At 30.3% G+C, this 14,304-nt stretch overlaps 1 protein-coding gene and 1 non-coding gene across 2 annotated transcripts; both read right to left on the bottom strand.

Annotated features, from left to right (window-relative positions):
• Nucleotides 1–3,354: 3,354 nt before the first annotated feature.
• Nucleotides 3,355–3,427, bottom strand: TRNAV-UAC (transfer RNA valine (anticodon UAC)). Its single transcript has one exon. It is a non-coding gene; the product is annotated as a tRNA-Val (tRNA).
• Nucleotides 3,428–6,071: 2,644 nt separating this feature from the next.
• Nucleotides 6,072–9,986, bottom strand: LOC100777318 (E3 ubiquitin-protein ligase AIRP2). The gene is made up of 5 exons (XM_003529269.5): nt 9,671–9,986; nt 8,778–8,928; nt 8,629–8,695; nt 8,301–8,535; nt 6,072–6,785 (listed from the first exon to the last, which is right to left on the bottom strand). The coding sequence occupies exons 1-5, from the start codon at nt 9,748–9,750 to the stop codon at nt 6,575–6,577; spliced, it is 744 nt and encodes a 247-aa protein (XP_003529317.1). The 5' UTR covers nt 9,751–9,986; the 3' UTR covers nt 6,072–6,574.
• Between the last annotated feature and the right edge of the window lie 4,318 nt (nt 9,987–14,304).

Here is a 14,304-nt window from a genome sequence, read left to right as displayed (position 1 = left end):
GTGTAGGGATCAAGAGAGATAGAGACAAGAAGCTACTATTTCTATCTCAAGAAATGTACCTAAAGAAAGTTCTAAACTGGTTTGGTATGTCAGATGTTAAACCTGTCTCAACAGTTCAAACTTAGCATGGATCAAGCTCTTGAAAGCAAAGAAGATAAGGAGTTCATGTCTGAAGTTCCTTATGCAAATGCAGTAGGTTCACTCATGTATGCCATGGTATGCACTCGACCTGACCTTTCATACTCAATTACCTTGTAAGCAGATTTATGGCAAATCCTGGAAAGGCACACTGGCAGGCTTTAAAATGGATCCTAAGGTATATAAAAGGGTTAATTGGAAAGATTCTAATATATGGAGAAGTTAAGGGTTACTAGGAAAATACTGTTGTAATAGAGGGGTTTGTAGATTCTGATTTTGTTGGTTGTTTGGACACCAGAAAATCTCTCACGGGCTATGTATTTACTACATTTGGAACTGCAATTAGCTGGAAAGCTAGTCTTCAGAAGGTGGTTGCATTGTCCACTACTGAAGCAAAGTATATTGCTTTGACATAAGCAATAAAAGAATCACTATGGTTAAGGGGAATAGCTCAAGAGCTGAAGCTGCAAAATCATGTTATCACTGTCCATTGTGATAACCAAAGTGTTATCCACCTTTCAAAGAACCAGGTTTATAACGAAAGGACAAAGCATGTAGATGTGAAGCTACACTTTGTGAAAGAGATTATTGCTGAAAGAGCTATGTTTGTAAAGAAAGTATCCACTGAGCATAATCCCTCTGATATGATCACTAAAGTTCTACCAAGCAACAAGTTTTTCTACTGCCTAAACCTTATAAAATTGAAGTAATGTCAGCTAGTCTAATTTCAAAAAGGGAACAACAACTTTGATCCTTGTTTAGTTATGTAACCAAGGTGGAGATTTGTTGATAAGTTGGTCCACATAACTAACAAATTAAGCTGGTAGTTAAAACAATTGTAACAAACTAAGCTTGTAGTTAAAACAGTTGTAACAAAACTATTAATATTAGTGAGCTATCCATTTGCAAAAAAAAAAAAACAGTATAAATAGCTCAACTACTATTTAGTTTGGGTGTGATTTGTTTTCAATTCTTTCTAGAAAAACTCCTTATAATCTGAAACTCATCTTGATAAATAAATTATGAGATTTATGTGTATCATTTTTGTGATACTTTGCATAATAGAATCATTAAAGATCCTATAGTTTTGTCAACACCAAATCCAGTAGCAAGTTGCCGCAAACATGAACCCTTGACTCTAAGTGAGACCATACATCCAAATCCTGAAAAGTGGAGGAAATCAAAGCAAGACCATACCTCTTTTGAAGCAGTGGGGGAATAGATTTAATTTGTAAAAAAAATCAAAAAACAAGTTGTTTTCTTAAATTTGAAAATTTTAGAAAATGTATCACAATTATACAATGCAAACATGTAAAAGGCACTTGTACTTTTTTTTTTTTGTATAATGATAGGGGTGGTAATAACCATGGTAATTGCATATAGGGCAATGTTGGGAAGCACAATAAAGACAATGACAGTACCAACAACAATGATAGGGGTGGTAATAACCATGGTAATTGCATATAGGGCAATGTTGGGAAGCACAATAAAGACAATGACAGTACCAACAACAATGATAACACCAACAAAGTAAAAAACAAAATAAGGAGAACAATTTGTATGATATGCCGGTGGAGTTAGAAATTATAATCCAAAAGGTAAAATAAAGTGAATTTATAAAAAAAAATAATTAGTACCTTTCTAATTGCTACTTTGGCCCTCTTCAAATTCTGGAGAGGTTACTACAAGTAGAAACTACCATGTACTTGTCCAATATTTCATGTTTTTAAACTTAATTAAGAGGATTATTGGGAATTTCTTAGCCAAAGTTAGAATTGGAGATTGAATTTGAGGAATATGTTGAACTTGAAAAGGTATTGGCCAGTAGGCAGGTGGTTGAAGTTAGACATGGAGGAAAACATGAAATATTTGGCCTAGAAGTTATTGCATATAGCCTAGTAGTGCAGTGGAAACGTAAAGCTATGGAAAATGTTCCATAGGAGGAGGATGATTTTGTTCTCAAAATCCAATTTCCTAATCCTAATTTTAAGGATAAGATTGTTCTTCTAGCAATAGGCAATGATGGATTAAAATATTAGGCCCAGATCCAATATGGGTCGAAGCGAAAATGAATCACTTACTAGATCAAATCTAAACGAGTTCTAGGGTGGGAAAGTTGATCAAATCTCCCACCATGGGAAACATATATGGTGTGTTAGATATGAATCTATTACACTCAACGGCCAAAACAAGTGGAGACTACCATGAAAATAAATGCACTGAAATTCTTTAAAAAAAATGGAAAAAAAACTCTCTAGTCTTCTTCTTCGTCGTTCCTAACCCTTCCCTTCCAAGCCATAACTCAACGCCACCCAAGAATCGCTCATCCCTGCCGGCATCTTCTGAACCAACAAGAACACCGACTTCGCTGCCTGCACCGACCGCATTCGCATCCTTTTGTAGATCGTCACTGTTGGCACCATGAGTGTAGTGTTTTTTGGGTTCCCTTACCTTGCCATTGCATTGTTCCAAGATTTTAGAGTTTCATCCAAATGGTTTTGATTCCGACAGAGGAGTGGTTGGGTCAGACTTCAGGCCTGTTGGGATCGGTGAAGGGTGAAGTGAGGGAAGGAGGGTTTTCTCTTCTTTTTTTTTTTTTTTTAGATATTACAGTGTATGCATCCCATGATGATTTTCGTGTAACTATATATCTAACTCACCATATATGTTTCCCACAGTATGGGATTTGATGAGCTTTCCGACCCCATAATCCGTCTCAAATCTAGTCAAACTAAAGATTTAGAAGTTCTATTCTCGCAAAAAGTGGAAAGAATTGAAGGTAGTTAAAGTGCTAAAATGTCAAATTTGTTAGAACAAAAGTATAACTAAAAGTTACAAAGATTAAGAAATAAAGTTAGTAGGGCGAGAAACTTTTTGAAAAATAATTAGTTTAATGTATTTCGATTGTATGTATGATACTTAAATAATATATTTTTGTCGATATTTTTTTTATAAAAAAATAGGATTATTTTGGTTCATTTACAAAATTGAATATACTTGTACTTTGTTTTACTTTTTTATTTTACAAAAATACCAAACATTACTCTAATGAGTATCCAAAGCAATAATAATAATGAATATAATAGCTCAAGTTTCATTACTATACTCAAGAAAGGTTTAGATGACCATGCAAGCAATAGGTTATCTATGTTTGAAAACATTCAAAATAAGGGACAAAAATTGTGAATTGAACAAAGTAGAATAAAATAAACATTATGTTGCTGCCCAGGATCGAACTGGGGACCTTTAGTGTGTAAGACTAACATGATAACCACTACACCACAGCAACTGCTTTTGCAATGTTTTACATGAAATAATAACACTGTTTTTTCCAATCTTTAAATAACGCAAGCATCTTTCTATACTAACGCAACCATTATTTAACGAAGATATCTTACACATTTTGCGAGTAAATATTATGTGCAGGAGCCAGTGAACCACATTTATATTATTAACTGGGGTTTGAAATCTAGCAATAAAGCACGTCCAAAATCTCCACAAAAAAAAAAGGCAGGTCCAGAGTACGATTAAGCTTAATCTAAAGTTTAAAATGAGATTTTTTTAAAAAAAATTGTCCTTTAAATTTTTTAGATTAAAATTATTTACTAAATTATCAAAATAGGTAACTCTTGTTAATACTATTCGTTACCTTAGTCACTTTACTAAATTCCAATATTTACAATATCAAATAATTAAAAACTACTTATTTTTAATTAAAATTGATATGATAAAAAAAGTTAATTAATAATATAAATAAGATAGTTATTAATTAATAGAGAACTATGGTATGATGAGGTTTACTTTTTGGGAAGAAAAATATTTTCTCTTAATACTACCTTTCAAACTAATTAATAACTTACTTTTAGATTTTTTTTCTTTTAGGAGAGGAAATATTAACAATTGTCAATTAGTAATATATTTTTAGTAGCCCGCTACATATTTATTTAATATAATTATAATAAATATAATCACAAAAGCTGAAATGAATAAATTGATTTCAATTTATTAAAAGTTTTATTTTCTTATTTTCTTTTCCTATAAATATTTTTAAAAAAATCCAAGCATAACCTTAATTAATGTACAACATGAAACCATAGTTTGTTTATGATAAGAAGCCACTTAACGTTGAAACCATAGGATAATACAAAAATATTTACATCCATTTACTTCTATTGCTTACACCAGAAATTTTAAAACGACACCAGCAGTGTTTAATAATCCTCGTTGGGATTAAGGAATCTGAGTAGGTTTTCTAGTTTAATAAATTAGTTTATAACAATATATTATTTGCAAAATGCTATTTTTTTTTCTAAATTCAACACTTGAACATGATTTTTTTCAATACTCACAATGTCAAATGGCAATCACTCATAATAAAAGACATTGAATTGGAATTCATAAAGCACTTGCACTGAGACTACTTGCCAACATCTCTTTCAAGAATACACATTTCAGTTAAAATCAAGTGATTGATATTCAATGCTAGGGAGCATTTCCTACTTCCTACAGCATACTGCTTAACCACTTTGGATTTGGTTTGGATATCATCCTCACTCATCAAGTGCTACTTGCTTAGCAGCTATTATATGAACAATTTTTTTATGTTAACTGAAGAACTCTATAATAACGACTCCCTCAGCCCAATTGTCCTTATACGAATTCTTATATAACAATTCGGAGTGTTTTATACTAGAATGACCCTCCTACTAAATAGTTAGACAACTTTTGCATTAACATGATCTCTATAAACAACCAACAAACAAACTTAAAATACTATTAATTATGTATTTTAGAGATCACAAATATTATTAATTGGAATAGTCTTGTTCCTAGCGAAAATACTCAAAATATCTAACAGAATTACATACTCAAAACAAACTAAAGGCTACTAATTAAACTAGAATAACCTCACATAAGATATATTAAAAATAACATTATTAACTATTGATCTTGTAGATCATTAGCAGTAGACTGTTATTCATTAACCAGTAGTATAGTCTCTATAAACTTGTTATATTGATAAGCTTGTTCACATTAATCAAATGTCAAAAAATGTAATGTCTGGATATTGGTTCAGAAAAATCTCATCAAGATAAATGTTTGCTCACTGATGGTCCAAGACAAAAAAAGATTATATTAAACTTTTATTAATTGTAGAGTTAGACGTAACACTCATGTTAAATTATTTGTTTCATATATACCATGTTTCTTTAGATGGTGCATACTGAGCTCATTACTTTATTAAACTTTTATTAATTGTAGAGTTAGACGTAACACTCTGTTAAATTATTTGTTTCATATATATCATGTTTCTTTAGGTGGTAATCGATCCCGATTGGTTGGAATTTGAAAGAAAAAAAAAAAGTATTGAATGGAAGAGATAAAGGGTGGTTCACTCAATATTATGTGTTAGTTGTCACCAATTGCTGAAGTGCTGAACAAGTTGTAACCACGATCTATAAGATTATTTATCCTACCGCAACCAAGCGTTTCTTGCTTTTGGATAATGTTTCATTGAAAGCAAATAATGGTCCATTATCAAGATCTAAATGATACTGAACTCAATCTCCTCAAGGTAAATTTTCGGATTCAAACTTTATGAATAAAAAAAAAACCATGATCGGAAGGAAAAACTCAACTTAAGTCATAAGTGGTTGATACTCCACACCAATATCATCATGGGTATAAAAAAATTGCCACGGTAACAACCCCTCCAGCTAAAAGGCTGTCAAAATAGTTTGTAGTTGACACTATCGTGGTTTCTAAGGTCATTGTATGAAAATGATGTGGAAACTTCATCCTAATACAACTAAAATCATAACATCTTATATTTCCACTATCAATTGTGAAAATTGCGTAGACTATCCTAATAAAGAAAGATAAATGAAACACCAGAAAAAAGAAATATAAAAACAAAATATGAAACAGTACTATAGACTACAGTGCTTAAATAATATAAAACATAATAGTAGTTACAATTAAGAGGACCTTAAGGAAATATAGCGAATACAGATACTAAACACACTACATAGGAAAAGCACCTACGAGGCTAATATATTCTGTTAAATACATTCATTGATGAAGAAAAGTAAAAGTTTTTTTTCTCAAGAGATTCACACTTAAATGACAAGAACCAAATGTGCAAATCTCTTGTTAATAAGAAGTAATTAATTCGATCTGTACAGGGATATACAAATGAGCTAGCTAGATAGATACAATTTACCATCTCAACTTCACCACCAACCCACAATTAACACAGGGCTGGATACTTCTGGCAGCAGAAGTGGGAAGCAAGTACTGCAACTCTATATATAGTACGAACTCAATTAGCCGACTCGGGTTCGGGTTTTAATGTGACTAGCTTTAAGTGGAAGGGATTATAGCTCTATCAATCCAAGACAACAGCATGCATTAAAATCTGTTCTGTTGCAATCACTTACCTTATGTGAGAGTCATATGTGTCAAAAAGGGAGTCTGGAACAATCAGAGGCAACTTATCTATGTACATGAAAAGCCTTCTGAGATTCTCCCTTGTCACTGTTGCCATGTCTACCACATCCCTTCTATCGGTGAATACCCAGAGATCACCTGAGTTCACTCTCTTCAGACTGTCGCGGCAAAATGGGCATGATTGTGATATTGTTCGCCTGCAAAAGTTATCAAATCACTTCAACTTTCAACTAGACCGAAAAAATACTTGGAGCACATGCTGGGTGGGAGGTATGAGACAGCAGTTTAAAATAATGAGATTGTGGGAGAAAACTAAATGTTCACAAAACAATGACATATATATGACTGTCATTTTTCAAACTAGCAATCAGACACAGATGAGGGTTGCTCAACTGGTAGGATTGAATAGCATCGACCAAAAGGTTTTGATTTCAAATCCTCCAGGTGGTCCTTAATTGTTAGGTTATTTGTAAGTACCATTGTAAACCGTCAGCCAACTAGCTGTAGCTGATAGGCGGATTAGCTCAGAGACATATGAGCAAAGACTGTTGGTTCATCAAGAACCTGGAAACAAGTCTTCTACCCAGTCAGAAATGCATGACTAAAGTGAAATAATGAATAGACATCCCAAGTAGACAGTGCATGATCAACCCTTCAACCAAAATTCAATATTAAAAGACCAGAGTCTGGCTTCATAGCCAGACCGTTCAACCAACTTCCGTTTTCATTCACTTTCAATTAACACATCAAACTACAAATAACTCATAATAGTTCCACAGGAAAACGGCAGTACAATTCTCTATTAGTCATTACAATACCAAAGTAGTAGTACAGTAAGTAAGATCAATTTAATATCTTTAATTTAAGAAGACCCTTTCTGCTTGCACATTCCTCACAACATATAACTATATAAGACCAACGGATTTCATAAAAAGAGATGATTGCAGAAGGCAACAATGGTTACTGGACTTATCTCATTCAAAACCTGGATATTCAAGTAATGAAAACACATAAAATCCAAAAATATAATAAACTTTTTAAGCCTTACAAACTTCAGCTTGTCAAACTAGACTGAGGTGCAAAGATCATCAGAATATAAAATGACTCCAAGTGCTAATCAACCAGGAGGCATTTGGGACACATGCAAGATGCATCATTCTGCCAACTACTTAAGCTAGCTATATTAATTCCTATAGTTTTCTTCTCATCAATTCTTTTACAGCCCAATATTAACTTTGGTTTAGTACATTGAATATTCACATTCAGGCAGCAATAACAAGCAACAACCCATAACTTCATGCATGGTGCCTATGGTGCAATCACGCCTGCAATCAAGCACATGATTCTAAAACCAGTTCATGTATAGTGAGACTCACAATTTCCATCACTTACAGCCTCCATTAGCAAAATACATTTTTACTTTACAAGGTTATAAACAATTATGATCCAAAGAGAGGCTCAATGGATTACATTTCACTACCACTGAAATACGGTGGTCACTTAGTAGTGACTGTATCTAGAAATAGAATGCATGAAATCAACAAAAATTAATTAAAAAAAAAACACATAAGAGTTGATTGTTAGTGAAAACAAAGCATCAAACCTGTAGTAGAACAACCACATATCTTCTTGCTTGTAAAAGAATAAGGAGTGTCATATAGTCATATAGTAACACAAACACACACACAGAGTTGAGGAAGTAGGGGGAGTACCATTCTCGGTAACATTTCAGGCACATGGCATGATTGCAGTTGGGAAGCACAATCTTACTATTCATGTCCATGCATATTCCACATTCATCTTCTCTTTCAATGTCTATGTCAGAAGACTGCCTATACTCCTCATCATCTCTTCTACGGTACCTCTCCATGCACACAGCCTTTTGCTTCTTATCCTCAGTATCAGTTACACCTTTTTCAAGTTGCAACAAAGAGGGATAAATGACCGCTGCTCAAAGCATAAATTCGACGCGTCAGCATCCAACAAAAACTAAAATGCAAACTACCTCAACTTAGATTAAAAAAACAAGGGCAGATATACCATAGAATTCTCTAATACTTGCTTTTCGTTCATGTGTAGACATGGTGGTTGTCCCATCCACATAGACCTACAACATGAGGGAAATTCTTCACCTTGTTTTAAGTCTCACATTTCAATATGCACACCTAAAAAATTATAAAACACCTTACCTTGTAAATTAGGATTCTTAACAGTCCAAGGGCTCCAGCAAGATGGCAATCTGTCCACTGTACCAAGAAAAGGAACAGGTGTGCAGCTGGACTGTATGACATTCTCATCTGAAGGCATGCACCATCATACTCCCTTGGAAAATCTGAGGCCCTGCACATCCCAATTACACATGATCAAGCAACAACTAACTAGTATATTGATATTTGATGATAAGTTGACATAAATAAGAAATAATTCATAGAATTATCATTGCATTGCAATATTTACAAAGGACACCATTATGTAGTAGCTTGTTGCTTCTCTAACGATATTTCACTACAAGCACATCTCAAACACTCAGAGATTAAGAAGCCACAATTAGACATCAAAATCATCATATCATGCAAAAAAAATAAATTTCCAGGGAATTCAACCCCCCAAACGTTTTGACAATTTCACACACAAAAATTTCTCACCAGGGAGGCAGACAGAGAAAGATAAGAATAATGAACACTGAAAATCAATTTAACCAAGATTTTTGGTCAGTAAATAAAATGCACCCTACTTATGAAGGAAAAAATCAAGGATAAACACAGACCAGAGTTCAGAAGAAAAAGCAAACAAATGGGGAAAAAAATAAACAGGGGCTAAACCCAAGAAGAAAATCATCATACCCAGAAGAACCTCACATGGCAATCACCAACCCCTTAACCCCCAAGAGAACAAAAAAAAGATTTTTTTTCATAAAAAAATAAAAAGGGAAGAAGGGTAAGAGCCATTGACAGGCCACCAACCTTTAGCAACAGTGATCACCCTTTACATTCACAAAAAAAAAAAAAACAGAGTATTGGCGTGTTGGATAAAAAACAGAAGAAAAAAAAAGTAAGAGGAGAAAATGAGAGAGAGAACCCACAGGGTATTGGCGTGTTGGATATCAGCTTCAAGGACTTTCAAGGAGTCCTTGAAAGACTTGCGCATGGAAGCTACATACATCTCACTGACCACACACAATGAAAGAGAAATTTCTCACTAGAGAAGAAGAAGAGAGAAAAATGGTTGATGGTTGAATAATGATACCCCAAAACCCTGAGCTATAATATTTCTCGCTCTAGTTTGTGTGTGAGAGAGAGTCACACAGTGAAGAGAGAGAAAGAGAGTGCTTCGTGTTGCTTCTATGCCGTTCTTGAAAGCCAAGACGGTGAACTTGTCAGAACACGCGTACGCACCAACATCCTCGCCCCTCCATTATTATTATTAATTAGTAAAGTAATATTAATAGTAATTAATAAAATAATATCTACTATTTTATTTATCTTTTTCTTAATTACATTATTGATTTAAGAGCTTAATGAACTTACACTGATGGGATAAAATATTACCCAATCACAAATTATTTTATAACTTTTACTGTGCTTTTCATAAAAGATAACAAATTAACGTATATAATAAATTATGATTGCATGATACAATAAAATGCTAGTGTATAACATTTTTTTTGCTTTATAACATTTTTTCTTAAATTAAATATATTGTTAGTTTAATAGAAAAAAGTTATTAATACTTTAAGATCATTATAATTTTCATTAATTTGTACTATACTACGTGTTACATAGTATTACTTTTTTGAATCGTAGAAATGTTAATACAGCAATTTGTAGAAGTACTGTATAATATTATATTTTTCTATGCATCTTTCTGTTATTATGACATAATAAATTATATGGAGAAAAATGTCACTAGAAATTGATTGGGACCGTAGATTTCTTATCATCTTTAATTATTTACTAGTAAATTTTTTTTTAAGAAACATGTGTAGTAAGTATAAAAAATTGGAAAATACTAAAAATTTATATTTAACACATTTTTAAATAACTTTAGGATAATTATTATTGAAGTTGATATATTTATTATATACAATAATTTATAATAACAAAAAAAATATAAAAAAAATCTTGTATTTCGGTAGTAGTATATATATGCTAGTTTCTTATATCTTAATTTTAATTTAATTCCTTGTGTTATTTTTGTGAATTTCATTTTTTTACGAATTTAATACCTGCTATTTTAATTCTGTATCTTTTTATTAATTAATTTTGACATTCAATATTTAATAAAATATTTGGGTTTCTTAAATATGTTATTATGGATTTAATTTTTAATTGTGTATGAAGAACACTTTATCAAAAGAAGTTAAAAATCATTTTAATAATTTACACTTCAAAAAAATTAATTTCCGTCTATTTATTGAGAATAATCCTTATAAGAAAATATTAATCTATTATTTTATTGGATTGGATTAAAAATATTATACTATCATGTTAATATTTTTGTTAAACATTGAATGATATTTGACAAATAATTGAAATAAACCAAATATTGGATAAACTCATAAAAAAGGAAAAAAATCATAAAGTATCCAGAAAGAAAAAAAAATGTAATTAAAAATGAAAAACAATGTAGTATATAATATTGCGGTAGTGTTATTTAGTATGAAAAAAAATTGTGTCTAGTAATTAATTACTAGATTTTTTACAGAATAATTACTAGATTCTTAATGAAATATAGATGATTTTTTAATTGTAATTAAGGGTTATTAATGTTTTAAAAATATTTAATGATGATAGTTTTAATGTGGTTTTCGGCAAACCATTTACTTTCTGCTCCAAAATAATAATAGTCTCTTGGTACATTTATTAAGGAAAAAATAATAAATAAATAAATAAAATAAAGTAATAGTTTTACAAAATTAATTTTATATTATTAATTCATTTATAAATTTTATTATCTATCATTAATATTATAAGAAATATAAAAAATATAAGTAAAAAATATTTATTATTTTTATTATAATTATTGTTTTAGGTTTTATACAGATAAAAAATAATAAATAAATGAAAAATAATAATAATTTTATAAAATTAATCTTATTATTATTAATTCATTTTTTTATTCTATATTATTAATATTAAATTAAAAATTTTAAATGATAATTATCATAGAATAATTTTTTTATACATAGTTATAAATGGGACGGGAAAATACTGTATTTATTTATTTGGTGTAATAACGTGAATGGGAGAAAGAAAGAAGTGAATAAAGTTGCAGGAATGAGACAGAGGGAGTATGTGATGAAGCCCTTATCCAAAATTGCACGCTCTTTCTCTCTCTCTCTCATTCTTTGCCACTTTTCCTTTTATTGGGTTAGTGGTTACACATTCCCTTCTCTAACCCATATTTGCGGCTTTGTGCATTTGTTTTTTAGTTAATTGGAATGTCAAGATAATGCAAATGGATTTTTTTACTCTAATTCAATTTTAAATTATTATATAATTAAAAGTTATTTCTTTTTATAATAATTGCTTTCAAATTTTATATAAATTGTTTATTATAAAATTTTATACAATATTAATAATGTATTAAAATTTGATGTTTTTGATAAAATTAACTTACAAAATATGCATAAAATGTTCACTTTTTTACAAATATGTTGTATGTGCCTTTTGTAGTAATATTGATCAACATTTACATATTGACAGTGGAATGAAGCAAAATTGTCAAATTTTAAAATAAAAAATTAAATATCTTAATTAAATTTTAAAGAGATTAAAATCATGAATAATTTGTCAAATTAAAAGGATGAAAATTATAATTTAATCAATAAAAACAACATTAAAGCCAATATGATTATGATGTAAAGTAGGACCAGGTCATGAACTATTTATATATTCATATTACAATGATTGCCGTACTGGATGGAATTCTTTGTCTCCGAACAAGATCTCTTGTAAGCAAGAGAAGTTTAAAAGCTATAGTACTAACAATGTATGGGGTTCAATAATTTTTGTTTTTAAGATTCTCATTACTTCTCCAAAGATACTTAAATAGAATATAGTAATGTCCTTTACTCTAACGTAATAATATTAATTATTGCTTGATTATAATACATAAATTTGATTTTAACTGTCTTAATTTGATTGTGATATATTAACTGAATTTCTACTATCTTAATCATACATTAATTATCAAACAACTTTTAAAGTTTACGTGATACCTTTAATTACACAGTACTCATTTGATTATTGGCGTATATAGTTGACTTTCAATTTTTTTTATATATAAACAACACAATTTAAGATCAATAACTTGTGTATATCATCACCTCAACAAGAAAAAACGTCAAATAAAGTCATTAATGAACCCATAACTCCATCACCATATATTAAGTAATTTTAGAAAACTTATTTGACCTGATTTCCAAAACTTTTCATGTTAAAAATAGAAGTTCTTTCATTTACTTACTTTTTGAAAGAACAATTACTTTTGTTTACTTAAAATTTCTTTAAAATATATTTTTGAATTTTCTTTCTAAAAGGAAAAGCCAAACATGTTAGGTTAAATAGTAGCCAATAATTTGAATATTGAAGAAGATATATGAGAAACTTAATTGATCCCTCTTGCACTGTGGTAGGTACGTATGACTTCATGAAAACCATACAACTGGAAATGTAACCGACTTTAATAACCATTAAAAAAAAGAATATTCACATGCAATACAAAGATTAATACCCAGGTGGGTTGATCAGCATCTTTTTGAGTGATTTTGCATGAAACAGTTTCATTTCATGATTCATCTGTTAATGTCAACGAATAACAGCAACATAACGTAGGACAGCAACTGGAGCTACATACAATCCATATGATTGTTTTCGAGAATATTTTATTTAAATGCCCTCATTTCTAATCATAATATATATAGATACCCCTACCATGTTTGGTTCAAGAGAAATGAAAAAGAATTGGAAAAGAAGAAAGTTTCTTTTATTACTTTATTTAGTTTTAAAATTTAGGGGGAAATGGAAAAAGTGAATGTTAAGAAGAAAGATGACATGAAATTGATTGGTTAAAAAAACAGTATCAAAAATCTCAAAATTAGATATTATAGATTTTTTTTAATTTTAAGTTTGATTAAGTTTTGAATCAAAGATTAATTGTATAAGAAAAAAAATGAATATATCGGAATTTCACCAAGGAGCTAAATGCCTTGATTACCTTAAAAATAAGAATGAAAGAACATGTGTCATTCCTAAGGCTCAAGCAATGGAAATTCATGTAAAGGATCTTGTATCATACTTCAAAATTCCCACTTGACATACTACAGGAAACAGATTGTGAGAAGTCTATACAAAATTTATTGCCAATTATGTGAAATGATAAACAAAAATATGTTCGAATATAAATGTTTTTTGTAATATTATTATGACTCAAAATCATGTGCAGTAGTAATATCAAATCTATAACATAAATAAGAAGTGAAATCTTGAGTTAAGTCTTGAATAAACTTTGAAAATGTTGATGACCTGATTATTTTAATATACTTCCTAACTATCATCATCCCACTACAATTTATCTGTTTTTAGTTTTACTACTTCGTACTTTGTTTTACTTACTACTGTTTATACTATTCACTTTTGGAGACTCATTAAACCGAAAGCTTCTCAAGTTTATGCCAATAGTTTTATTTTTTTAAAGTATAGATATAACATAGTA

The sequence above is a fragment of the Glycine max genome, chromosome 7 (assembly GCF_000004515.6).
Source record: "Glycine max cultivar Williams 82 chromosome 7, Glycine_max_v4.0, whole genome shotgun sequence".
Lineage (NCBI taxonomy): Eukaryota > Viridiplantae > Streptophyta > Magnoliopsida > Fabales > Fabaceae > Glycine > Glycine max.
Note: the sequence above shows the minus strand (reverse complement) of the source record. Positions and strands in the feature narration are given on the sequence as shown.

Bases quoted from the DNA above. Each gene is read 5' to 3' on its own strand.
- LOC100777318 (XM_003529269.5), bottom strand. From the start codon at position 9,750: ATGTATGTAGCTTCCATGCGCAAGTCTTTCAAGGACTCCTTGAAAGTC. The intron at 8,929-9,670 runs GTGGGTTCTCTC...TGGGATGTGCAG, and splicing joins ATCCAACACGCCAATACCCT to GGCCTCAGATTTTCCAAGGG. The intron at 6,786-8,300 runs GTACTCCCCCTA...TAACTTTTGCAG, and splicing joins CTGAAATGTTACCGAGAATG to GCGAACAATATCACAATCAT.